A 27,576-nucleotide genomic window follows, 5' to 3' on the forward strand; every position below is an offset into this window, starting at 1 on the left:
GCTTGAAGGGCTCAAGGTAACAATGGATTTTACTGGAATGTGCTGGATCACATTTGTAGCTGCTGTTGCAGTTGATCTGTTGACAGACTCCTGTGCTTGCCATGGCACTTGTTTGCCTTCTGTACATGAGTCTGGTGCTTGTTAGTAGCTGGGCTGTTGTTTTCACTGCCTGTTGTACCATTTATCTTCCTGTGCCTGGGAACATTCTGATAACAGCAGTGTTTCTGTGCTGCTGCACTGCACAGACTGGAACTCCATGTGAACTCAAGTCAAAGGGTCCATGACCTGAGGATGAGTTCAAGCAGCAGCAGGACACTCCAAAGCATCTGTGACCATGGGGGCCAGAGCTACAAAACCTCCCAGTGTTCCCAGGCTGTCCCCATTAGAGCACAACCATGACCACAGTTCAGCAGAACCACCATTCAGAATGACCAGCTTTTGATTAAACCAGGCACCTCTTCTGCCTGGTTTAATTTTACATTTGAGCTGCAGACATGATTAGAGAGATACAGGGATGTAAAGTGTTAAAATTTCTCCATTTAATGAATACTCCAAGTCCCACATCTCTGAAGTACAGATGTAAGTACTGCTACATTTTCATATGACCATTTGTGAGGAAAATTAAGTAATTTATATGCATAATATAAAACTTCCAAGTCTTACTTAAGGCCATACTGGAGAAATATTTCTTGATTCTCTGATGCCTTTCTCTGTAACAGCTGGCTCAGATATGAGTGCAGTGAAAGACAGTCAATTTTTTTCTCCTCATCCAGTATTCTGTTATTCATTATCTTTATTTGGAAGTATTTATAAATAATCCTTCTTCCATACTGTGACCTCCAAAAAGTCATGTTTCATTTTCCTCGCTTCTAAAGAAAAAAATCAAGGAAATAAGGTGCCATCTCACTTGAACTCTGTTTGCTCTGGCACATATTGCACTTTTCCCATCTCTGAGATCCAAATCAGCATTTGTTATACCACTCTTGGTAATTTCTGTTGGCAGCAGTTGACTCGACCTTTTAATCCAGTTAGCTTTTTCCACTACAGTACTCAAATAATGAGCTGTAGGAAGAATTGCCTTTGGTCCAGGGGTTGTGAGACACCAACGCGAATCTTTGCCATCACAAATTACCAGAGCTCAGATACATATATCAGACCATGAAAAAAAACCAGTCACAACAGCAGCCTGTTTACCTTGGCAGGACAGCCTGGGCATGAATGACTTGTCCCAGAGGACTGGATTTGTTCACTGACAGCGCAGTGAGCGCAGCTTGTGCTGCCCTCTCCCCGAGGCAGAGGCAGGTGTCCAGCAGGGCCCGGGCGCGGGCGGTCACCGTGGGGCGGGCGCTGATGCTCTCGTAGTCGGTGCGGGACAGGGCCTGCTGCGAGCGCAGCACGTCCAGCACGTGGTTCAGGAGCCCTTCTGTCATGCAGCTCAGGATGCTCTGCCTCTGGCAGGCGAGGATTTGACAGCAGTTGCCTTTGCTGCAAGGACCTTGAGTGAAAAGGAAAACAAAATGAGATAAACCAAGTGCTTTTTTCATACAGAAATTGTTAGCAAGTGATAGCGTCGACACCAGAAATACAAACTCAGCAGAGGAAGAAGAAGAGGAGGGAGTAGAAGAAGGAAGGAAGAGGAGTTAGTTTGTTTGCAGTCTATGTTTGCAACTAGTCCAAAAGTATTTTCATCTCATGTTTGAACTCATGGTCACAAAGACCAGATTACAGCAAATAAGTGTTTCTAAACCTCTGGGTGCTCAGATGGTGTGAGGGGAGAATATTTTCAGGTCATGCCCTATTCATCTGTATTTAACTTCATGCAAAGCACCTTGGCTGGACACAGATGAGAAAACTTTCTCCTATAAAGGTAGAAGGACAGGTAACAGGTACTTCAGGGTAGCAGGAGAGTTTGAAACATGTAATGTGAAACTAGGAAAAAGCCAAACTAGGTAAAAGCCAAACTAATACCAAAAGCAATACTCTTGATAAAATGGTTGAGAGCTTTGGGTTCTGCCTCTTTTCATGGGGTGATTAGAATATCTAGTGCTGAAATTAGGGTTTTTAGTGTACTGTAAATACCATACACCAAGAGAAAATTAATAACCAAAAGTTGTGTTGCTTTGGAGAGCATGCTTCTGTCATTCTGATTTCTGAGTGTTGCTAGGAGACTTCTGTGATGAACTTTTCCTGCATGGTCTAGTCTGTTGATTTATCCAGAAATTATGTTATCACTCAAGTAAATTGCCATGGAGAAGGACAGCCAGCCTAGGCTGAGAATTGTTATAGGCCAGTTTGCAAAAAGTTAGCATAAAAACCTCACAAAGCTTCACCCACAGGCAAAGAGTCTTCACAAATTAAAAGCTGACCCTTTCTGCCTCTGTTCTGCAGGAAGATCCAAGATGATGTGAGGGGATGAAGAAATCTATCCCTATCTAATCTAATCCCTATCACCTGTTTCTGTAGTCAATAGCTGCTTTTGCAGAGGTAGGCAATACACAGCTTATGATTGCAAAAGAATATTTCAGACCTAAACAACTAATGTATTTCACATTAATGTGTGCTGTGGTTTTTGTATTTTTATCATGGTCTTTTCAGAACCATTCTCAGCCTCACTGTGGTCCTAAAATAAAATAAGCCAATGTTCTCAGTGGTCAGTGCCTGAACTTCTGAGAACAGAGGAGCAGCTGTACACAGAGAGACATTTGTATCAAGTTAGAATCAGGTATTACTCTGAATACCTGAAAATGTGCACAAAATTTAGAAATATCTAAATGTTTCTCCAATGTTTCCTCCAAGTTTGAAACAATTTAATCACTGAGACCTGGCCAAGGTGAGTACTGCCAGCTCAAAGTGGCAATGGTGCCTTACCTGTCACTGCTTGTCCCCGGTGCATTGGTTGTGGTCTGTGCTGAAGAGCCAGTGCTGGGGAGTTATGCTGACTGCTCTCTTTGCCTGCAGTTGAACCAGATGAAGGATTTGTGCAAAAGGAGCTTGGTTTTCTTCTCTCAGAGCCTGGGTGATCTAGAAAAAGGTGAAGATGAGCAAGATTAGATCTTTGAATTGAACAAGAAAACATTACACATGTTTTACAGTCAGCCACTACAGGAGACAGGAACTGAAGACTGACTTGAGATTACTTTGGCTCTTGTTAATACATCATTATTCCTAGGAAAACTTTGGCATTTATTGCTACACACATTTGGCTTTTCTGTCTGTGGGAACTTGTTATTGAAGTTATGGAACATTTTATTCTGTCCATAAGTCTGTCCATGAAGTGCTTGGAAATGCAGATGTTGCTACAGATGAATTCACTTCTGATGTCTCAGGTTTTGTACCTGAAGGCATGAGAAATACAGGCTCTCTCTTCTTGACACAAATTTAAACAGGAGAAATCCACATTGGAAAGGCAAATAAAGTTATCCATATTGGAACAGTGATTATCAGGAATTATTCATATGTTCCTGGCAACATTGCCTTTTAAAAATATCTCCAGATAAGATAAAAGTTTTAAAGATATCTCAATTTCTTAGCAGATTACAAAAAAGCAGTTATTCCTGGTGGCACAAAGCAGCCTGATTCCCAGAAAGGACTTGTTCCCTCAAAAGCAACAGGCAATATTTGATGTGTGAGAGAAAGGCAGCTCTACATTTACAGCTCAGTATTCTAAAAAAATTAGTACTTTTTTTTTTTTTTTTTTTATCTATACATCTAAGTGGAAAGCTTTGTGGTCTCTGGAGTTCCTGCAGTGAACTCATGCTTCAGATGATACCAGTAGAGAGCACAGCTTTACTCTGAGAAGCGACAATTTTACATGAACAATTACATTTCTATATGAAACAACTAGTAATGTTTGTCTTTTTATTGTAACAGCTGCAGCTGAATATAATTCAAGACAGTGACCTTTGGTTGCATTCTGTGGGGTAGTATTTGACACACCCATCTCAATATTATCTCTTCCTGCTGTATTTGCACTGCTATCAGGTAGAACAGTTGACAAGCTTGGCACTGCAAGAGGAATTTTCTTGCTGATTAAGCGGTTGCCTTTTTGTGGACAGATGATCTGAAAGACATCAAAATAGAGAAGAGTTATCTTCCTGGCAACTTTTGTTCCAAAACCTTTTCTAAACAGGAGAGGTTCAAAACAAACCCTAAGAGGAGGAGGTTGTTTTTGCAAGAGCAATGTCAGCGTGAGCTGCCTGGAACAAGGTGAAGCAGTGGGGTTTGTTGGATGGAGTCTCCCTGGCCAGGAACATTTTGTCCAAGTGTTTGCATTGCACAGTGTCAGGGCTGTTAGGAGGAATAAGCAGCTGATGAAATACTCTGGAGACTCCTGTGCCACGAACTCACCTGTGAATTGCAGGTGCCTCTTGGCAGGGTGAAGGTCTCTGAGCCTTTGCACGCGTTAAGCGCTCTCTCCTGGAAGAAGAAAGCCACAGTAACTGCAGCAAGTGCAGATGTGGTTTGTGCCATTCACAGCTGTCAGGAGCAACAGCTCATAGTAACATAACTTCTACTGGCAACATGTATTACACTGCTAGGGACACCCATTGAGCAGCACAGAGTGAATGGGCATGGAATCTGACAAAATTCTACCCTGTTACTCTTTCCAGTGTTTCACATTTATTTAAAATCCAGTGTTGAATCATAAGCTTTTATTGAGACAGACTGGGCTAGCTAGAACATGTTTGTTTGTCTTTAAGTAGCCAAACAGCATGGCCATCCTGTGTTCAGTGTGCCAAACTGTCTGCAGTAAGGATGTGTCAATACTTGTAAATTTTTTTCCAATTTGTACATCCACAGTAGATCTGTTAAACTATTTTGTTAGATTTTATACTTCAACAGTTGTGAATCAATTTCCCAGAAACTTCAGTATCATTTTCAGAGTAATTTTTGACTTATCAGTTCAGTTGTTTCAACAAGAAATGATGCCCGCTAATAAAATAAATCTTCACAATCTAAAATATTAAAAAATAAAACCTTGCTCTAGGGAGATTGAAACATTAAATTATGGAATATTTGGCAGTAAAATCTTAAATAAACTTCAACAGTAGTAAAAATTACTTTGACTCTAACTATGCCACCTATTAAAACATTGATCAAGGCTGTTCTATAAGCCCAGAATCTGATTGCAACAATCCTGCATGCATCAACATACACAACACACAGTAATGAAACCAACAACACAGCATGGGTTGTGTAACTCCAGCTAGAGTCAGAGTCCTTGTCCAAGAGCCAAAACACATCAGTGTTTTCCCCCAGTGCCTATGTTACCAGCTAGGATGAAGCTCTGCTTGTGGCAGTCCCATTTGTGCCAGAGCTCCCATGGCAGTGTAAGCAGATATGGAGTTACCTCCATCCCTCGGTCCTTGGCTGTTCTCCATCCCCTCCTCTGGAATTGCAGAGCCCTGAGACCCTGGCATGAGCAGTGCCTTGGCCTGGAAGCCTGGCAGTTGAGAAGCACTGAAGGGTGCAGAGCAGTGCTGTTACTGATACTGCTCCAGGTACCAATGCTGCTCAGGTTTTGAACTAAATGCTTTCTAACCAGTAATACAAAAAAACTGTCCTTGGTTTTAGTCCTAATCTGCAGTACTTGAGCTGATGTTTGCTCTCACTCACATGGGTTTGCCAGTCTGACTCCAGGTGGTGACTAGAAAGAATTGTATTTTTCAAATAGCAAGAAGCAATTGACTAATATTGGAAAGAACATCACAATATATATTCTACAATTTCTGAATGAACCTGAAGTGCCAAAGGGCACTCTCCAGCTCTCTGGCATGACCAGTAAAACAAGACAAAACCTTCACTGGTTTTGGGTCAGAAAGATTGATATTGAATGAATCAAGTAATGTTGTAGGAGAACAAGAAATTCTGCACTGACCTTTGCATCCATCAAATTGTAGATTGCTGCAGAAATTACCTCCTTATTTATACTAGTCAAAACTCCATTTAGAAGGTGTACACATTCTGCAGGGGTAATAAATCATTTTAAATACCACATTGTGTATGAAAGCATGTATACATTTAGGCATCATCATATTGCAACTAACTTTATTATTATATTGAGAAAATGGATTAAATAGAGGAAATTAGTTTCCTCTAATACAACTACCACCTCATACTTTACTTTACAGTAAACAAAATTTTGGAGACAAATAAGTCAACTTCTGGTAGGAAGCTTCAGTTAGAGGAAACATCAAAGATGATCTAAAGACCACTTTCACTTCAGCTGTTCAGAGTGCTAAAGCAATGTTCCTATAAAGACTGTCTCCTGCACAGAAGGAAATCCTGAATGTTACCTGCAGGATGTGGTCTATAATCTGGTTCTTGATGCCAGCACAGAGCAATGAGGTGCAGCAGTCTGTTCCTCTCAGGCAAATTGCTTGGTATGAACTTTTCTGAAATGCCTGGCCGCAAACTGCTGCAGATTCCTCTCAAAACATCAAGCAGGGTTCCTTGACCTGCAATTGAAAAGAAAATGTAACTGCCAAAAAATATTAAAGACCTCTTAAAATGACATCCAATGTAAGGCATATTGTATATTTTAAAACAAAGATGCTTTTTTAAAAGGAAAAATAGATTAATGCTCTTGTAAGTAGATATGCTTGCCTTTAGCATCAGCTATAGCTGCTTATTGCAACAGGACTTCATCTTTCAGGATGAAGAACTCTGTCCAATACTGAGTCACAAATGGTTATGTAAACTTGTACTGTAAACTACATGCACAGATTCCTCAGGAATACATGCTATTATTTTAAGCAGAGTTTTATATAAAGCCTTACACTTGCATTACAAGAATAGAACAAAATAACTGTTAAAAAAAGAAATCTACTTTGAGCAGCCTCAAGATGGCAGCCATAAGCTGAATGGGTATTTAGATGTTATTCCATGCAGTATTTTTTGAAGGTCCTCAGTAAAATCCAGGAGTCCTTCAATCAGTTTTGCCATGCAGAATGAAGCCCATAGCAAAGAAGCCCTTACTGATCTCCACTTCCATGAAACAGGGATTGATCCTAGACACTGACAATTGTTATACTGTGCTTTGCAAAACTAAGTTCTCTAAAACTGCTCACACTTTCATCTAAGAAAGTAAGATTCCCTGCTTCCTTGAGATAATTCATCATGAACTGACATTTCTGGATTGGTATTTGAAACTCACAGCAGCTGTAAAAATGAGTATTATGCTCATTCAAGTAGCAACTTGTCACTGATTTTAAAATTCCAGCTGACAAATATGAAGTGATATTCCTTCTCACTGATGGTCCATGGAAAACCCAACTCAGTGGCAGTGCTTCAGCAAGCACAGGTTGATGATACTAGTGGGGGAAGAAGCTCTGCCTTTTCCCTTCAGAAAGAGCAGCTTCTTTGGAAACATATAGGGTTTAGTGAGGAATTGTAATATTTACATCCTCTAATGTGGAGCTTTGTGCTGTAACAGTAAGAGAAGGCAAAGGGACCTCTGAAAAGATGGTGTTTTTATCAAAATTTCACTACAATAAGGGAATTTGTGGACAGCACAAAGTCTGACATGAAAAATAAATACCTTCAAAGGGTTTCTGTCTGCTGAGGCTCTCCCAGCACAGGATTCCAAAACTGAAAAAAACCAACAAAACAGTGAAAGACCATTCATTAGTTTGCAATCTGTATTCTCAGTTTCAAAAGCAAGTTTATTGCTTTAAGAGAAAGGAGTTTTTCAAGACAAAGTCTATCCAAGTCTTTTCTAATTCAATGAGACCTTTTTTCAGTTCTCAATTGAGTTGCTCTTATAAAATCATCAAGTTAAGGGGGTTTTATTGCTTAAATATAGGTTCAATTAGAATTACATTTCAGGTTACTGCCTTATCTCCATTTGATCTTGTAAATTTTGGAAGCTTCTGTTCTCCCTTCTCTATCATGATTGCTTTGTTTTCAGGTAATTTCAGTATCAACTGCACTTTTCAGCAGGTACCAACAAGCAAATCAGTTAATGTACAAAAACTTGGTTCTGATGCACTATGTTTCTATTTTCTTCAGCAAATTTTGATGGGGCTCCAAATACCTTTTTCCATTTCCAGCATCCTAGGAGTAATTGCAGTGGGATCATAGATCTATGCATATAACCCACAACTCAGATGCTATAAAATACAGTGGTTTAACAAAAAGATCAAAGATCAGAGGCAGAAAAGAGGAGGCTGCTGGATGAGAAAAAACAGTCTACAGGTAAGTCAGAAGCAAAGCAATCAAAAGGGGAAGATTTCTAGGATAAACATATCTATTTATTTATATATCTTGCTGTAGTGATTGCAGTAGTTAAAAGAGCCTCGTCTTTTGCCTTACTTTCACATAAAAATCTGTAAAGTATTCATGTAATGTGAACATACAGGTAACTTAAATGTACTTTGTATTTCATGTATGACAGATTTGTGCTTTCTCTGTTGCATCACTGTTTAGATGCACACAAATCTCATGCATCTGAGTCACATCTCAGCATATTATTATATAATGTATTATATAATACATGTATACATTAAATTATATATATGAATGCAATTTTGGAAAATTAATTATGCTACCTGAAAGTAAACCTCCACTCTTCCTGTGCAGAACTTGTGTTTGTGAACAACATGAGGTTAGTCACATCATTTAAAGGACTCCTCAAGTGTATGCATTATTTGACTTATCTTAGAGCCTGCCTCTATGACAATAAAGCAGGAGTTTAAATTTATAGGTTTCACAAAAGCTCAGAAATCAGAAGAGTGGTCTCCTTAAAAGTTATTTAAAATATTAATCCACAGCTCTGTGTGCTGGTCATGATGCTGTGTGTCCATCCAGACCATCCAGACCAGTGGCACCTGGAGGTCCTCTCTCATTTATTGAGGCAGCCACAATGGATGTAACATACCCAAAAGTGGCAGTGAGTAATCTTTCTCCTTAGTAAAAATCACTTTGTTAAAAAGTACAGGTGCTTCAGTGGCTCAGTAACTTATCCCAGCAGAGATTCCACAGGATCTTAAATAGGACACTATTGAGGGAAAGGTCTTATTTTTACCTGGGCCTGATCTAGGCATAAACAATTCTTTCTGAAACTAAAGCCAGCAACAGATCACACTTATAAACTATATGAAGCAGTTATGAGGCTTCTAAATATATCTGAAAGTTTTGGCAGCTTTTCACTTTTAAAACATTTAGGTCCATTATATAAATATTTATATGACTGACTTTGGGAACAGTTGTTAACCTTGGTATCTGATTCACCAAATATGGGAATTTAAAATCTAATTCACTGCTGTAATTGGCCTCATGCCATACTATCCTACTGCATATGTCTGGCATTTTTACTGTCATGTCTTTGAAGAGTTTTGGCAGCATTGTAGAGTGCAGCATGGACTAGGTATGACATGCCCTTAGAGACTCCATTCACCTGTAAATATCACCTTCCTGGGAAGGGAGGCCTCCTTCAAGTATTTCAGGAGGAAGATACACTAAATCCTGGCAGTTTCTCTGCTGGCAGTTCTGCAGGTCTGACCTCAGCTGCTGTTTCCTCCAGTTGGTTAGGCCATAATCTGATATCTACGGAAATGCAAGCAAAAGTAATTTTAGTAACAATAAAACAAGTCTTAATATCAAATGTTGACTATTAACATCAAGATATGCAATAATATTTTATGTTAATGGACTAAAAGTAGAAGCTCCTACCTTGGCTCTGTACTGCACATCCAAAAGCACATTGGAAGGTTTCAGGCTGCAGTGGCAGAGGGCAGGTTCGAGGCTGTGAAGATGCTGCAGGCCTTCAGCCACATCTGACAGGATCCTTATGAGTAAGGGAAAGGGAACATCTGGGTACAGTTGATGCTAAGTAACACAAAATACAGGTTTTGGTACTGTGAAGTTGTTGCTATTCCCATTTTCTTTTGACAACAAACAGAACCACAATACAGAAGCACAACACAGAAACTGAAGAACAGATTGTGACTACTGTCCATAATTCACATGCTGATTGTTCTTTGATCTTGTAATTTTATCACCTCAAAGATGACATCTTTTATCTACCTCATGGACAAGGGAGTGGAGGGATCCATTGTTCATCCATTCAGTCACTATCCCCACAAGTCCATGGCACTGGTAAATCCCAAGGAAAGGCAGGAGACGTTCAGACTCATAGTGTCTGACACTTGCTATGTCCTGAAGTAGCAACTCCCACTCCCTGTAAAAAAAATCAAGCCAGAGGCAGGTTAGAGTGAAGGGAACTTCAGCAGGAGATGAGAGTGTAGGATGTGGGAATGAGAGAGAACCCTATGGTTGAGCAGGAGCTAGTATTATTTTACCAATAAGCCCAATATCATATAATCTTCCAAACAACTGTAAGAACATGAAGCAGTCATAGTGTAGTGTATTTTTTCTAATATAGAATGAAGGACCTCTGAATGCTTTAATGTGAACATAAGAGCCCAGCTTGAAGCAGGATTGAAGTGTGAAGTCAGGAAAAAGCTGGAGAATATGAAATGCTAGGAAGAAAACAAAGATTTACCTTTACTGTTCCAAATAACTTGTATTCTTTTGCTATTAGTGACATCCCTTTTGCAAGGAGATGATGTGTTTCCATAATGTGTTTCCATCATGTGTTTCCATGCACATCTCACTGCTTTGTAACCCTGGTCATTCTTCCCTCCTCCCATTTCCCCTGCTCTCATCTGTGCATGCTGGTTTAGATTAAATTCAACTGAGGTCTCTTCAGGGACCTCTAGAAAAATAGCACCTTATCATACTGGTATTACTGATCCAGGGTTGTAGACATTGTTCCAGTAGATTAATTATTGACTTCAGGATTAAGCTTTACTTCACAAAAAACTGTAAAAAACAATAGAGCTTGTTTCTCAGTAAAATTGCCTCCAAGTTGCCTCTTGGCTGGTGGGGATTTCTAGGGATGGAGATGTGCTCAGGGATCAGGTGATGCTGGATCTGCCAGGATTTGTTCTGGTGCCAGCCCTGCAGGTCTGTGCTGCCCACCTGTGTGGTGGGTTGGGCAGATAAGAGCCATACCTGTCTGTAGTGTCCTGGCTGGTCAGCAGCTTCACAGAGATGGGAGAGTTCCAGGAAATATGAAAGGCTTTGAGTGCAAAACCTGAGCCTGTCCTGGTCAAGGTAAAGCTCTCCAAATCCTCCTGGGCTACCACAGGTAAGGGATTGGCCATTTCTTGATGGCTGGCTTGGGGGGAAAATGTGGCAGAAAAGAAAAAAGTTTTAAGAGTTTTTTTTGTCACAATTACCAAAGCACAGTAAAGTTGCACCACCCCTTACTTCCCAAATAACAAATCCAACAGCCTTCCTTTCACCACTCTGTGTCAGACTTTCCTTACAAAGAGAGGAAAAAATGCATTAATTGCAAAGGAGTGTCTGGACCATAATTTGCCATCTGAAGCTGCAAGGTGCTAATTATTTGCTCATCATTATTTCTATCTGATGCCTTTAAAATAGCAGACCAGTATTTATAATATGAAATGTGATTTTAACTTGATCCTGAATTATGTAGACAACAAACTAGCATCTTACAGTTGCATATCAGGCAAATAATTTCTCCACTTCTCATAAAAAAGGCAATTATTCAATAACGGATGTCAGCATGTTCTGCATCATTTTTGCATATCATCTTTAATACACCATATGTAAATGCAAAAGCAAAGAAAAAGGCACATTTCCTGCTGTTGTGAGCTGTCAGAATTCTGCTAAATGGAGTTGTGTCTTTGTAGCTGCCAGTAATTTGGGCAGTGCAGTGTCTATGCAGGACCTCTCCAGGGCCAGCTGCACTTCTCAGACCCTTGGCATGGCAACACACAGAGATTAGAGACACCTTCTGCAAAGCCTCGCTGTGTTACTGCATGAGCAACCCTTCTAATTCCATCTGTGGAGCTCCATTAGACTGGAGATAGCCAAAAAGTGAGTGAGGGGTGAAGGAGGAAACCAGGCAATCTAAGATAACAGATGGCATAAACCAGCTGGCACTGGTAAGGATTACTGCAGACCAGTGAGTCAGAACTCCTCAGGCTGGGATACTCCCGTTGGGGTCCAGCAGATCAGGGCTAGAAAAGGAAACAATGAGGGAACTGAATTGGCTGTGGAGGATTGTTGAATGAGAATTGTGTCCTTTGAGGTGTGCTCTACAAAAAGAGCTCCTGGGATGTGGAAGGCCTCAAAGCCCAGATAACTTTTTCTCCACAAGTAAAATAGAAACAAAAACGTGAAGATAAATTTGCCTGTGATCCTGCTTCTAGTTAATGAACATTTTATTGTTGGTTTATCTCAGTCTTGTGCTGCAGGAACATTCACAATATAAGCTCAGTTTTGCCTCTAACCACAATCAAAATGCAAAAAGCAGCAGCTGATTTACCAGTTGAGCTTTAACCATATTTGATTCTGGTAGGGAAGCACAGTTGAACTTTTTGCTTTTTTGTTAGATTATTGTAGTTTGAAAGCAATAACTGCCTTAGGTGCTTCTCTGAAGTTTCCTTAAAGAAGAGATGAGGCTGACAGTTTCATAAAATTTGAAAAGTTCCCTCTGAAGGAAGATAATTTTCTAAATGAGTAATTTATTCCGTAAAGTGGCAAACAGACCACACAAATCTACCAATCCTGAATGTAAAGGAGTTTATAAAAATGCTGGCAGAAGCAAAATTATGTCTCATTTTTATTCTATACAGCAATAAATAATAATTTAAATAGCCAAAATAATTTACTCAACTCCAACCATAGTGCGAGGAATACCAAATAATGGTTTTACCACCTAAACCATTCCTGAAAGTATTTATTTTTATTTAAAATCGAATCAAGTAACAATATAAGCATTTTTTAAGCTCTTGCTAACTGGCTACTTAGATAAAAATTAAAGCTAATCATCAGCTCCTATTTTTGATTTGCAAAATCTAATAAAACTGGCAATTTTTTAAAGTTGAAACAAAAACCACTTCAATCTTTATTGCTACAAACCATGTCATGACATGCTAAGCACCATTTTCCCTGTGTCTGAGTTTCTACATCTTTGTATTGCAAGGTACCAAGACATTCTTTCAATAATTCTGCTCTTTTGAATGCTTTTTCTCCCATATCTATTAAAAATCTCATTATCAACCCCCAAAATCGATATTCCAGAGGTCACCTATGCAAGGAAACAGTTTGCATTATTTTTTAGTAAGACACTGACAGTCTCAGATAACTTTGCCATCCTTGCCCAGCTGTGCAGGCAGAGGCATGAAGAAGACTGCTATAAAGCCTGCTTAATTATAAGGTAATTTTTAAAAATTAATTCATAGCAAAGACATTTCCTTACTATGGAGAAAATACATTAATATACAGATGTCTCAGGGAAAAAAAACTGGAAATAAAAATCAACTTACCTCTGGAAATACAAACATAAAACTACGGAATGATGGAGTGAAACTGCGGTGACACCAAGTGTAAGCCGGCTTTGAGCTGCATTCAAAAGCAGCTCGGGATTTCCTGCCGGTGAGTCAGCTGGGCTGTTGATCTCTGCTTTATTGGCTGCCTGCAAACACTTCACATTTCCTGGTCAGACACACAAACTGTAACTCCTTAGTGACTGCAGATAAGAGCGATTACAGAAACAGAGGTTGGACAGCTGCTTCTTCCACATCAAGGAATACCAAGAGGGAAAGGTATATAACAATGTAAAATACCATATTGGATACAGCCCAGATACAGAATTATGTGGAACTGTGCTCAGACTGTGCAGCTGATACTGATCTCTGCAGTGGGTCAAGCTGACCCACTTAAAAACCCTGTAAACTTTTTAAGCCAAGTTGATCTTCAAACAGGAGATAAATGCTGCGTTTCTGGTAGGAGGCTGGGCAGGCACAGGGTGATGTTGTGTTACACAGAAGTCAGGTTCAATGGGCTGACAAACAGCCCTCCCAAAGAGGATGTAGGGGTTAGGGTGAAAGTCAAGCTGGTCATGAGCCAGCAGCGTGCTCTTATTACAAAAGGAGAAAATTACATGCTGGGCTGCATTAGAAATGCAGTCAGGAAAGTGAGATTAAGTCATGGTCCCTCAGTGCCCAGAAATGGTGAGGCTGCTGCTGAAATACTGGAATCAGCTTTAGGGCCCTCAGTTCAAAGAAAATGTTGACAAACTGGGGAGGACACAATGCACAGCTCCCAGGATGGGGCCCTGGGGCACATTCCTCACCAAGAGGCTCAGAGCCTTGTTGAGGAGGTACCACAGAGTCCTACAGCTTTTCAAAGCCACCTATTTATGAGGACAGAGACAAATTCTTGTCCATAGTGGCAGATAAGCACCAGCAGCATAGGCAGGTGTTTTAACTTCAGAGGTTCAAGGCAGATGCTAGAAAAAAATTCACCAGGTGAGGAATGCAGTTCTTTATGGGCCACTCAGGTTTCAGAGCCTCCATCCTTCAAAGGTCCTGTGGGCTTAGCTAAACAAAACCATGGCTGAGCTGACCCAGCACTGCCAGCACTCCTACCTTGAGCAGGAGGCTGGGCTAGGAAATTACAAAAGTTACCAAAGTTCTGGGTACTTTTAATTGTGTGAAAACTTTAGAGGGCCCAATTGTGTTCCTGCTAGGTCCCTAGTATACACATTCCCACTGAAGGCTGATGGTTCTGCTGGATGCAAGGTGGAAACTCGGAGAGAGCAGTTGTTTCAGCTGATCACATTTCATGCAAATTTCTCTATTTATAGAGTCTGACTCAAAACCAGTGTCAGTCAATGAGATTCTGTCCACAGACTTCTGTTGGTTTTGGATCAAATCCCAACCTCCCTCTCCCCCAGGGAGGGAAGGAGCAGTTAGCTCATCCTCCTGTGATCACAGGAAAGTCCCTTATGGCACAAAATCATGTGGCCAGGGCTGTGTGGCTGAGAGGAAGCACACCAAGAGGGGGAAGTTCAGAGTGTCCTTCTGCTGACACTGGAACTCTGCCCAGCACACCCCTCCTGAAGGGAAATTTAGCATGAGGGAGCAGAAGCAGCAGAGGTGAGAAAAGTGGCCTGTAACAATCTTAGAGAAGGCTGGAAGCATGTCAGGCTGTGTTGCTGGCACCACAGCATCCTCCTCCCCTTGGCCTTGATTTATCAACATCACATTAATTTTTGTCCATATTCGATACTTCTGTGGAAATTGCATTAAAAATGTTTTCCTCTTTATAAGGTGTTGGTCTACCTGGCTCAGACTGTGCTGCAGGAGAATCACAAACTCTTCAAAATCCATGCAGCTAATTCAAACAAGTTCTTCAGAGGAGCTTTGTAGATAAATTTGAAAGACTTAATTTTACAGAAATTCTTTGACACCTAAAGTAGTTTTAGGTACTTCTGTATTTTTAGAATATCATGTGATGGGGAAACAGAGTAGGAGAAACAGAGTACTGGAACAATCCCATATTTGTTTACTCCTTTTGATTATTGTTTTCAGCTTAAAAAAACTCTTAGTATAAAACCAGAAAGCTTAATTTTAATCCATATGTGAAGAAAGCAGAAATTTACAGGCCAATTTGTAGTGCAGGTCTGAGCTAATTAAACATCATTATTAACTGAATATGTTAATTAAAAAAAAATCAGTATTTTACCTAAATATAATTTATCCAGAGAAATTTAAAGCTTGTTCAATAAGATGAACACTTGTAAACAATAGGCAAGGAAATCCTCCATAGGCTCCCACAAGGCAGAAATGTCTTGTGCAGAAATCAGACAGTTAGGAAAACCAAAGTTTAGTTTGACTGTAAATTGTTGACTTTGTTTGGATTTTGGTTTTCCTTGTAATAATGTAAAATACTTGGAATAAGACCTTGCAGCAGAAGATAATGGGTAAGACAGACATTGAATCATTCTCATCTCCCATGCCCAGCACTCATTCCCTGCCATACAGGCAGCTCAGTACCCAGAGGCTGGAGAGGGGGGACACTCCTGCCAAAAGCAGCAGCTCTGGGTGCCCAGGGGCTGTGTGCTGTTCCCAGGGACAGGGGGAGACTGAGTTCCACTGGAAATGCCACTGAGTGCACTTCCAGCCACAGGGAAGGGGAAACAACAATGAGCAGAAAGGTAATCTGCAGAGCAGCACTGGAAATGATCAATATGGGAGTGCCTGCAGGATTCCTTCTAGTGAGTGAATCCAGCCACCACAGAGGGCTGGGCAGAGAGCATCTGACTATGACTGCAGGAGGAATTCTAGGTTACTTCTTACATGTTACATGTACATTCCTGCTAAATGACAGCACAAGCCTTTCAGCAGAGTAATGGATCTAAAAAAAAAAAACCAAGACCATTTTTATTCTGTTCAGAAGAAAAACAATACTGACCCTCAGATTGTCAAAGAATGAGCAGTTAAAAAACCATCATATTTATTTACTTTGCAAAGTATCCATATAAGGTCTTTTAAAGCCTAACCATAACAATGCAAGAAGAACTTGAATTTTTGCTTTTTTAATGCAAACTTATTTTTGCGACTCACTCACAAGCTAAGACAGTTCATAGGGAACATAAATGTGTTCTTAACAGCACCTTAGCATCCTGAAACCAGGAATAATAATATACCTAAAGAGTAACAGTTTAAGACACAAGTGGTTTATAAGTCTTCCCCTCATAAAAGTCACAAAAAGTGGACCCAGTTACAATCAAATTTAGAACAAAATGAGGGTTTTACAAGCAGCAGCATTAAAGGGCCATGGCATAAGACAAAGCACAAATAGAGTGAGTGTGTACAGGAAAGAATGACACAGGTCCAGAAGACTGAAGCACTGAGATGACCCAAATACCAAAGCCTCTGATGCATATTCAGTAAACATTACACTTGGATATTTCAGAAGAGTTCCCAGCATCATTTGTCAATCTGGCTATTCCAGTTGAGCATCTGGGCAGGACAATTTGTGGCAAAGAGGCAGGTTCTAAGGTCCTATTTTCTTTGGCATCTTATCTATTTCAGGAGGACTTAAAAGAAGACAATGTTAAAATGCTGTAGGTTTTAGATGTGCAGGATTCAAATGCTATGTAGTTCAGTTTTATAAAAGCTGGGCTGTCGTGCATGAGTGCAGCCAATGATTTAATCATCTTGCTCTGGAAGACAGAACTCCAAACAGGCACAATACTCACTCACTGTAATGGGATACTTTAAGATACAAAAAAATATGGTGTCCCTTTTCCATTTCATGGATTTGCAGATGAACTGAGCCTTACTTTTCTATTTTGTTTTGTTTTGTTTTGTTTTGTTAAAAAAATTGTTTCTTCAAATGCCCATACCATGGTATTTTGGGAAATATTCACAACATTCATTATGCCATCAATGAGATGACTAAACAAAAGTTAGCACAGCTTCTGGCCTTGGGCAAATTCCATAAAGTGAGTAGTGCCAAGCACCTCTGCTAGTTAAATTCTACCAAAGACATTTATTGATTCATTACCCAATTATTTATACAGTGAAATCCTAAACAGGGATGATGCAGTAATTCATGTAATTTGGAACAAGATGAAGAGCTCCCAGGCTGCAGAGAGCTTAGGGGACCATACTTGTTACAGGTGCCCTGGTCCTCATCCCAAACAGTTGTGATCTGTTTTGGACCACAGTCTCCTAAACAGTGTTAAGACAGGGTGGAGGAATGCTAAACCTCCAGGTCTGTCAATTATGCACCTTATCTGCAGATAAGTAGTTCTAGTGAGCTAACATGAAATGTCAGAGGCCTGCATTTTGTGACCTTGCTGTGAATGTGTGGCAGAGGTGAGGCTTTAATGAGCACCTTTCAAAGCCTTCACACACACCAAGCAAAACCCAAGCTCTTCTAGGCAAAGGCTTGGGGAACACTCCCTTATCCTTGCTCCCCTAAGGATACCTGTCCCAGGTGAGGAATACTGCAGCCATATTCACCAATCCCCAGAAGAAGTCCTTCCTCTAGGACAGCACAACAGGAATATATTTTCCAGTGCCATGCCTGTCTCCTGGATTTTTCCAGTAGAAAGTGGGCAACATTTTAATTGGCTTGATTCTGAGTGTTGCCTTTTCTCTACCTGGCAGATCTGGAGTGTGAAAATATACATCTGGGCACAATTTGTCAACAACAATTTTTTTAAAAGTCTGACCTTAACCAAATGATGTTTTTTAGTTGCAGGGCTGATTTGGGTTCACTTGGAGATTTTTTTGTTAGTTTGGGTTTTTTGTAAAAGTTGCAACAACATGTAAATTAAAAGCATCTGAAACATACAGACTGCTACTGATTTCCTGTAATCAAGCCTGCTTGGAGGCCACTTGAATGGAGTGCCATGGAAGAAAGACTTCTGAATGGCTGCAGTAAACATCAGTGGGCTTTCAGTCATCTAGGATAACACTGCTCATGGTGAAATAAATTCTTTGAATTTGGTCATTAGCATATTGAACTGGAATTAAGTCCAACCAGAGAAGAGAATTTCCTTCTCTTCTGTGGAAAGCAGCCAACTAAAACAGAGGATAGAAAAAGTGGAAAATTTACCTTGATTTCTCAACGATTCTACCACCACCAGTTGTATAACCCTTTGCATACCAAAAGAGCCTTTGTCAACCTTAAAAATTTTACCTGGGCTAGAATCCAGCATGAGTGATGTGAAGAGACAGCAACTAAAAAAGTGAAAGGAGGTATTTTTATGCAAAAAACAATCTGCTTATGGAACTTCAATACAGTTCAAAATTATTAAAAGTATTTTTAACAGATCTTGCAGTACTCAAGAGGCTAAGATTCAGCTTTCATTTGGAGGTTGCCAAATCAAAACTATCTGAAGCTTTATTCATTACAGACCCAAAACTTTGGAAGACAACGAAAACAACACAAGACGTTGTTTATTACACAAAGTTTCATCAACTGCATATTAGTTTAAATGGCTGAGTTTCTGAATGTTTGTAACATTGCAAACAAGCTCCTCAGAGGAGGGCGGACATTGCAGTTCTTTGACTCCTGCTTGGTGCTTACTTCCAGTAAATTTTTTCATAGTGATCTTTTTCATAGATCACTATCACTTCTCCTGTGAAAGTGATGAGAGAACAGGGACACACACCAAGAGAGACACACAGGCAGTGTCCACACAGGCTAGAGAGAGCCCCAGTGCTGTGTTGCCCTGTGCTGCCTGTGTGCCAGCTTTTTTTGGAAGTCAGCATTTCATCTACAGCAAAGACACTGGAGCAAAAATATAGTAATAGTCCTTTAGTTTAAGAAAAGGGTTGCAGTCATGCAGCATTATCTTTTGGGATTGATATTTTGACTCTTTTAACTTGTCAGTGATCAATCCATTTTAATACAGGCAAACAAACTTCACTGAAAAGTAAACAGTTCTAATAATATAGCTGGAGGTACTTTTTTTGACTTTGGCATTTTAAAGCTGAAAATAGCAGTGTGGCATGAGTCAGAATAGCCTCTTCTGGGTGGACTTTGTTCTGTTGTGTTCTTTCAGGAAGTGGCAACAAAGAGAAATGACCTGTTGCAAATTTTCCAATTGTACTGGAGAGACAAAAAAACCCCGAGGCTTATCCTGTCCTCAAGTAACATTTACTCTCAGTTTCAGTGTCACAGGAAAGCAAAGGTATCAAAACAGACAGCTCCATGGCAGGCACTGAAGATGAAACATTTTTGATTTGTGCAAAAGCTGATAACCCCTAACACTGGCAAGCCTGGAGAAAAGCCCGTGGTTTTCCCAGCTTACACAAATGTGGGCTCAGGTCCTTGATTGTGAGAAGCAGCTGGCATCAAGTGAATTTGCACATCTCCAGGACGTGTTTTCCTCTTAAAGCAAAATACAGGAGCAGAGATTTGGCAGTGTGCACACCAAACTCAGAGGCTCTCTGGGTCAATAGTCAGGGTGTGCTGCCCCTCAGAAGCAGCTCAGGAGGATGATGAAGGCACAAACAGAAGTCACATGAAGGTCAGAAGGGAATGTCCCAGAAGGTGTGGGAATAACCCCAGGCACCAGGACGTGCTGGCAACAAGCAGATGGAAAGCAGCTCTGCAGGAGAGAACTCTGGGGTGGTAAGCAGCTGAATGTGAGCAGCAAGGAGCCTTTGTGGCAGATGATGACAACCATCCTGGGCTGTGTTAAAAAACACTGCCAGTAAGTCAAGAGAGATCTTGCTCAGCACTGGTCAGACCACATCTGGGGTGGCATCCCCTGCTCTGGGCTTCCCTGCACAGGACAGACATGGAGGAAGTCTAGCAAAGGGTCAGGAAATTGATCAGATAATCAGATAATAATATAAACTTTAATATAGGATATTAAATTTTATCTGACATGGGAGGAAAGGCTGAGAGAATAAAGATTGCTTAGCTTCATGATAAAGATCAAAGGGATCTTTCTGATGTACATAAACACCTGATGGGAGGAAGCAAAGATGTTGCTCAGTGAATGCACAAAAACCAGAAGAAATTAAATTGGAAGTACAGGAAACTGTTTAAACATAGGAAAACACCATAAAGGTGATTGAACAGTTAAACAGGTTGTGCAGAGAGGTGGAAGTCTTTAGAGGTGTTTAAAACTCAGCTGGACGTGGTCCTGTAAGCACAGATTGATTGAATTCTTTGGGTTTTTTTTTGAAAAACAACTTCTGCAAAATAACTGTGAAGTGTTGCTCTAAGAAATGATGTGACATCAAAGACTTTCTTGTGCAATCTCCAAGATTGCTTTTAGCATTGCACAATTAGGAAAAACCTCCACTGGACCTGTTAACCCCATTTGACTTGAGTTCTTACATATGGCTCCATCATATAACCAAAATAAGCTTATCTAACAGCTTTAAAAATATTTTTACCTGCCCCATGGCATTATGAGGAAATTGGGGTCAGAGGCTCATGGGTTTCATGACTACTTTTTCTTGCTTGCCTGTAGAAAACAATTGCTTAATTTTCCTGTCCTATATCTCTAATAGGGTCAAAAATTCCTTGTGCTATACCTGGTCTTATTTAGCAATGGAACTGGTGACTTTGCTGTGCTACTGTAACTGTAAAAACTCCGTTCCTGACACTTTCAAAGAGAATCAGTTGATTCTCTCTGCAGTGTAGTAAAAAAGAATAAAGCTATCAGAAGTGGTGACAATAAGAATTGACAGAAATATGAAGTCCTGACTCACCAACAGAGCAGCTGAGGGTTTGAGCTCAAATGCAGTTCCTGAGCCAGTGGTCAGAGCCCATGGGTGAGGGTCCCAGATGAGGCTGATGAGGACTGGGGGATTCTTGGTGCTCTCAGGCCCTGACAGAAGATAAATCCCAGTAGTCACAGCTTATCTTCCCTTAAAGGTAGGCTCTTTGAAAGTGCTGTGTTTGTATTAAAAGGTTCCATGTGGATTTACTAGGCTGTAATGAATTTTTAATCTGTAATTGTTTAGTAGGCTTTGGTGGGATCTGTTTCTGAATGTCTAACACTGATCTTGAAAAGAATAATTTAAATAGCATTGTAAGCCATAATGCTGCTTTCTTGCAGTTCTTATTAGATTTTGGCCAAAGCTACAGAATTGAATACTGTGTTCTCTTCTGAAAAAGTCTCTGATTTTAGTGCTCTGGCTTCTCCCTTCTCTTTTTGGTGATAAGCCTAAGAATGCATATTTTGACACACTAGTGAATAAGTTTTGTTCCTTTTAGCACAGGGAGTGTTTCACTGGCATTGGAAGTTTTGTGTCTGTAATTTCCTTCTAGAGAAAATACTTATGATTTATTTAGAGGAACTTCATCAGCTGGTAGGAAGCCACGAGGAAAGTATCAGAGAAAACAAGTTTCTCTAAATAGTTTCTAATAGACTTTGTATCATTATAATGAAATAAAAATAAATACTTAAAGGTGAATAAAGATGCTAAAAAATAAACTAATCTTGTCATGTGAATATACTCTATTGAGGTTTAAACACATTATATCCATTTGCTGCTCTGTTTTGTCTTCAAGAAAATACTTTGAAAAATCAGTGTACATGCTGGATCTCAAAGACAACAGTGCTTTAGTTTCATGAGGCCACATGTCAGTTTGAGAATTTAAAAACTGCTTATTTTTCAAGCCACTGAGTTCACAATGCTCTATTCCCCAAGAATAAAAAGTGTTGAATAAAATTTATTTTACCTCCTTGCAACTTGATATAATTTAGTTTTGTCCAGCTGCCACATTACTACTACTTCTATCTCATTCTTTGAGTACTGGGAAAAATGTGGTTGTGTTTCTTTTCTGCTATTTCATAAGTGGGTCTTTTGGGTGCATTTTTGTAGCCTAACTGGCACACATCCCCTTTCACTGTGAGCATGTGGGAGCTAATTTCAGTTTCACTTTAGAGGAAAAGCTCTCCCTTTCAGTGCAGGAGAGCATAACTGCTCTTCCTTTTTACCACTTCCACTTACCAGCTGCATCTCAGTGTGCCCATGTAAGGAGGAAAACAAGGACTATAGCAGTTTAAAAAAACAGGTTGGGAAATTGTTGGTTTGTGTTAGGCCCTGGAGCAGTTCACATGTTGAGAACATGAGAACAGTGAGAACAGTGAGAACAGTGAGAACAGTGAGAACATGAGAACAGTGAGAACAGTGAGAACAGTGTCTCCCTCTCTGGGCTGTACTGAGTAGCTGCTGTTTTCTCTTGCTTTACACAAATTTGCTTTCTCTTCCCTATTTTTACCTCATAGCTTGGGAAGATGATAAGCTGTACCTGAAGCAAGGCTGATCTGCATTTACAGTGCTGAGCACAGAGAGGTTCTGGCAGAGATCAGAGTCCCTGTGGCAGTGCTGGTTAAAAATGACTTGACAGAGATACACCAAGGGGAAGGCACTGCCAGTAATGGTAACAACAGACTTGTAGGGGACTGGGGGTGGCATGGTAAACAAGAATATGGTATGTTCTAACATTATCTAAGGAGATATTTAAGCAGGGAGGCACATGTGAACTGGATTTGGAGCTCACAGTAGAGTTGATCAGTAAGGAAGGGGGCAGAAATTGTCACTTCTGAGGTCAGAAGAGATAATTTTTGTAAGGCTGTAGGAGGCAGAAGGGTTCCAGGGTTCCAGCAGGCATCAGGGAGGGTTCTGGGTGTGGGCAAAGGGCTGCACAACTGCAGGAGCCTTAGGGGACAGCAAACTGCAGGATGAGTGTGGGCATGAAGGATTCTGAAGAGAACGTGTCCCTCCCTTGTCTGAGTGCTAGAACAGCTCCCAGGGCTCTCCCCAGCTTTGTCAGACACAGCCTCTGCCTGTGGCACACACATTCCCAGGGTAAGGATGGAAATTACCAATTCTCTCCCTGTGCCCCAGAGGTGCTGGCTGTGCTGAGCACTGTGCTGTGCCTCAGACTGAAAGGATGGATCAATTCAGGCTGCCTAAAACCCTCTCCATGTGCTGGAGGCTGGACAGCACTGCTGGGGCAGCAGTTCAACCTCCCTGGCTGTGATGGGCACTGAGGATGGAAATGCTGCACTGCTTTGTGTGATCCAGAGTGTAAAACCAAAAAAGAAAAAAAATATTGGGAGGAAAAGGGCAGGCCTGTCTCATTTTAGTCGTGGCAATGGCTGATTCTTAGGTGGTGGTGGTAAACTTATTTGTAATTCAGAAATCTAAAGCCTATGTATAAATCAATTATTGTATATTGATGGTAAAAGCAGGAATCTGATTGCCTGTAGAATCTGAGGATGAAAAAACACATTAATCCTGAAGTAACCATAGAGACTAATAAATGTCAGCTGCAAGTAACATTTTCATTTGGCTATGAATCATTTGCAACCAAAAGTTCTCAAAAGCTGCTGAAGAGATCCTGAATCTTCAGATACTTCATTTTGCCAAATCTTATAGTGATAATGCATTTCTTGTCTAAGAAAGATTTAGTATATTTTTGTTGTTGTTTCCAAAAGTCAAGCAGCTATTTACTGAGTTCCTAGATGAAAGATATGAGCTGAAAAGCCACCACTTTACCTATTACTCCTGGAAGAGGGATGGTATCACAATTGCTGCTATGAGCACCAGGCTGGCACTAGCGTGGAGGAGACCATGGACCCAGCAAGCTCAGCAGGCACATTTGGAACTCATTTAGAGGACAGCACTCAGGAATGCTGTGTGAATATACTTACTGGTACAGAATATATGCTTGGTATTCTTAAAATAATATATTCATCCCAGATTTCTGGGTTATTTTTACACTTAGCCCCAAGGAATATTACAAACACAGTGCCAGTATGGCAGAAGTACAAAGCATTCTAAACATATAAATCCAGATTATTACTTGGCTCAACCATGAAATATGTTGTAAGCATTAAATATTTTGTAAAACTTCCAGAATTTTGTGAAACCAAAGTTGGTGCCAGGATTTACAGAAGGTGAATCCTGACTGACAGGATTAAAGGGAAAATGTGACTACAAAGGAGTTTGGTTGATGCAAGTCTTGAAAAAAACCACAGGAAAGTGAGTAAAGGATTCTGTGAGAAGCAATCAGGATATAAATTCACAGAGTAGCTGCATAGATAAACATTGTTAAAGTTTCACTATACCATGACATTTCCAACAAAAGGTTTTACCAAAGTAAAGAGGCCCTTTACAAACATTAGGCAGACATGAAGGGGAGGATGAGCTAGTTTGCAGGACAAGCTAAGAAAGCAGGTGCTGGGGAGAGCTGCCATTTATGGCATTTGTCACTAGTAGGGCTTCACAGTGGTTTGTAGAAGCCTTAATATCCCTGTCCTCTAATCTGAAAGTGAATGTGAAAGCTGATAAAATTTTGTGACTGATACAAAAAAAAGTGGTGAAATATTAAAAAGCAATACAGAAGAGAACTAGATTGTTTGCTTGATGGGCTCATTCTGGCAAAAGGCATTTGTCCTAAATGTAGGGCTGAAGTTACTCCATCCATCATGCAGGAAAAAAAATAAAAATAAAATAATGTGAGCTTGCCTGGACAATAAGACTTATCCTGGAAGTCAGCACCTCCAAAACTGAAATGAAGGCAAGGGAGACAGAAACAGAGTGGTGATGTTTGTGTAGAGAGTAACAGCAAGGTGGAAGTTCCATACACTGGAAGTTCCATACACAGCTCCAGCACATCTCTGAAAAGAATGCCAAAAAAAAACCTGAATAAAGCAAAGAATGTTTTGCCAGAAATGTTCAGGTTCAGTAAAAACACTTCACACTGGAGAATGTTACCTTTCATTTATCAAAAAGAGAACAAGAAATACCTTGTTTAGGGGGATTAAACTCTTCCATGAGAAAGGGAAATGGGACTTTCACAGAAAAAGTAAGAATACAATGATGAATAAATGTCTGAGACTGAACCACATTGTGAAACAGGGACACACCATTTTAACACTGTGATTGATTATAGGAATCTGCTTTGTTTTGTTGCTTGTGGCTGGGGGTTTGAGTGCAATTTGGCTCTTGCTGCAGCCTGGTCTCACCCCCCAGGGTCAGAGTGAGACCACCCAGCTCTGCCCTGAGCCAGCTCTGGGCTTTTGAACAGGGGGCAGCAATGCGGGGCCAGACTCAAATTCCTCATCCTGAAACACCAGTGCCTTGGAGGACTGAGTGGAAAGAGAAGATTGAGTCATGGGAGGGAAGGAGAAGGAACATTTTCCTTGTTTCCTCTGCTGACTTAGCAGAATTTGTGAAGATGCTCAGGACTTTGTGAAGATGCTTTAGGACATTTGTATTCTTACATGATCAAGTAGAGGCACAAGCTGAAAACAAGCCTCCTGTTTTTCCAGTTTGTGTTGCTTTTCCTTGCCACATGGATGGTGTGGAGCACAATGTGCAGGCATTCTGCTTTTTACAGGTGGTTGATATTCTTCTGATCTGGCACAGGAAAGGGAAAGTGTTATCCAGTGGTTAAAGAATGGGGCTTGAAATCATTATGTCCCCTGAAACTGATGCCTCTGCCATAGACTTTGGGTGTGACTGTGGGCACAGCACCCAGTGGTTTGTGCCTCAGGTTCTTTCCCAGTAAAATTAACAGAAATGTTTTCATGAGGGTAGTTCAGAGTTCATTTAATGCTGATACTATCCTCGATAACCAGTGAAAACAGTCAAAATAAGTTGTGGTATCTTTATGCCAGTAACTTCAAAAACAATCTTCTGGGGTTTGAAGCCCTCCTATTTGTTAGGAAAAAGAGGAATGTTCTTAACTTGAGGTAAATATGCTTGGTTTTGAAACAAATTATATTTTAACTTATCTGAAAGAGAACTAACAGCAGGTTTAATTTAGCCATGAACTAGCATCAGCTGTGCAGCAGGGGTCACTGCTGCATTACTTGAATAAATTCTACCATGTGCCTGATAGACCTGATCAAAAGGATTTCTAGATTGCAAGAAATATTTGGATTTCAATGAAATTAATATCTCCCTGAAATTTTTATTTCTTTGAAACAGAGAATAAGCACCAGGTGAGCTATTTATACCCAACTTGTACTGCCAGGATTCTGCAGCTATTTGAAAAACCCTGGATAGTTCACAGATGTATAAGGAAATCTCACAGACATTTATAATGCAGACAGATATTTTCACATCATGTCTTTTACTGTTAACACACAGAAAATTGACATGCTGAGCCAGGTTAGTATTAAAGTCAATTTCTGGGCTTCATTACACAGGTCTGTACATTCTGGCTCCAATCTGGGAGGTTATAGTTGTGTCCCCAGTCTCCTGAGGAGGGTGGTAGAATTCAGGAGGTGCATGGTGAGATCAGGAGTTGAGCTCTCCAGAGAGGCATGACCAACTCTGCACTCTGCCTTTCTGCATCCCATGCTCAGTTCTCCAAGCAAGAATTTCTTCCTGTGGCTGATTCTACTTAACTACTGATTTTACTTAACTACTGGTCAATAGAGTCACATATTTGGGCCTTATTTTCCCACAGGAACTTCTGGCCTTGGCCCTTCAATACAGGTCACAAACTTTCTCTTCTCTTTGAGTTAACAGTTTACAGCTCTGCTTGGTGCTGTGAGTCCTCTGAAAAGCCAGTCCAAGTTATTTATCAAGTGAGCCACCAGCACAAACAGAGAAAAGTATAAACATAAAACTCTAATAAATGTGGATCTGCCCATGCCACTGGTAGTTCAGCAATGGATGCAGAGGATAGAGCTCCAGTCATTATGGGTCTTGCTGGATTCAGTTCTAGCTGCACATTGTTAAAGCAGGATTGAATATGGATTCCATCATCAGTTTATACATGGAGCTTGTATAACTCTTTCCTGGAACTTCACCAGGTTTTAGAAAGTAGATTTTTGCAAGCTAGGATCACACATAAGTGTTGGCATGAGATAAAAATTCCTACAGTTAATAAATAAAACCAAAATGTCCCAGGAAACCATAACATAAGCACTGTTCCAGAGTGATTCTGGCACTTGTCCCTGGCCTTAAAAGTCCTTTATACTGTTCCATTATAGTCTGTTCTGTTCCTAATTATTTAAGAAATGAAGCACCTTGGATAAATTCCCACCTGATGCTGTGAGGGCTGTGGAGACCTTTACATAACTGTCCTTCAGCTGTGAAAGACAGCAAACCATTGGCAGAGAGGCTGGAGAGCAGAGCAAGAGCTTGAATCAAGAATGGGAATAAGTGCAAGAATGTGTTGGTGGTTCCAGCAAGTTGCACTGGAGCTGTGCTGCAGTCACAGTTCCAGTTAGCCAGGAATGTC

The 27,576-nt window shown here is 40.5% G+C and overlaps 1 protein-coding gene across 2 annotated transcripts; it reads right to left on the bottom strand.

The window, feature by feature from the left end:
- Nucleotides 1-517: 517 nt before the first annotated feature.
- Nucleotides 518-13,504, bottom strand: LOC129125452 (receptor-interacting serine/threonine-protein kinase 2-like). 2 transcript variants are annotated; one of them, XM_054640894.2, is made up of 12 exons: nt 13,365-13,504; nt 11,017-11,182; nt 10,027-10,180; nt 9,673-9,828; nt 9,398-9,546; nt 7,541-7,590; nt 6,297-6,458; nt 5,879-5,964; nt 4,348-4,416; nt 3,901-4,060; nt 2,869-3,021; nt 518-1,495 (listed from the first exon to the last, which is right to left on the bottom strand). In XM_054640894.2, exons 2-12 carry the CDS (start codon nt 11,166-11,168, stop codon nt 1,191-1,193), a joined length of 1,596 nt encoding a protein of 531 aa, XP_054496869.2. In that variant the 5' UTR covers nt 11,169-11,182; nt 13,365-13,504; the 3' UTR covers nt 518-1,190. The 2 variants fall into 2 exon arrangements, with proteins under 2 accessions (XP_054496869.2, XP_077040950.1); XM_077184835.1 differs by lacking the exon at nt 4,348-4,416.
- Nucleotides 13,505-27,576: the final 14,072 nt, after the last annotated feature.

The sequence above is a fragment of the Agelaius phoeniceus genome, chromosome 12 (assembly GCF_051311805.1).
Source record: "Agelaius phoeniceus isolate bAgePho1 chromosome 12, bAgePho1.hap1, whole genome shotgun sequence".
Lineage (NCBI taxonomy): Eukaryota > Metazoa > Chordata > Aves > Passeriformes > Icteridae > Agelaius > Agelaius phoeniceus.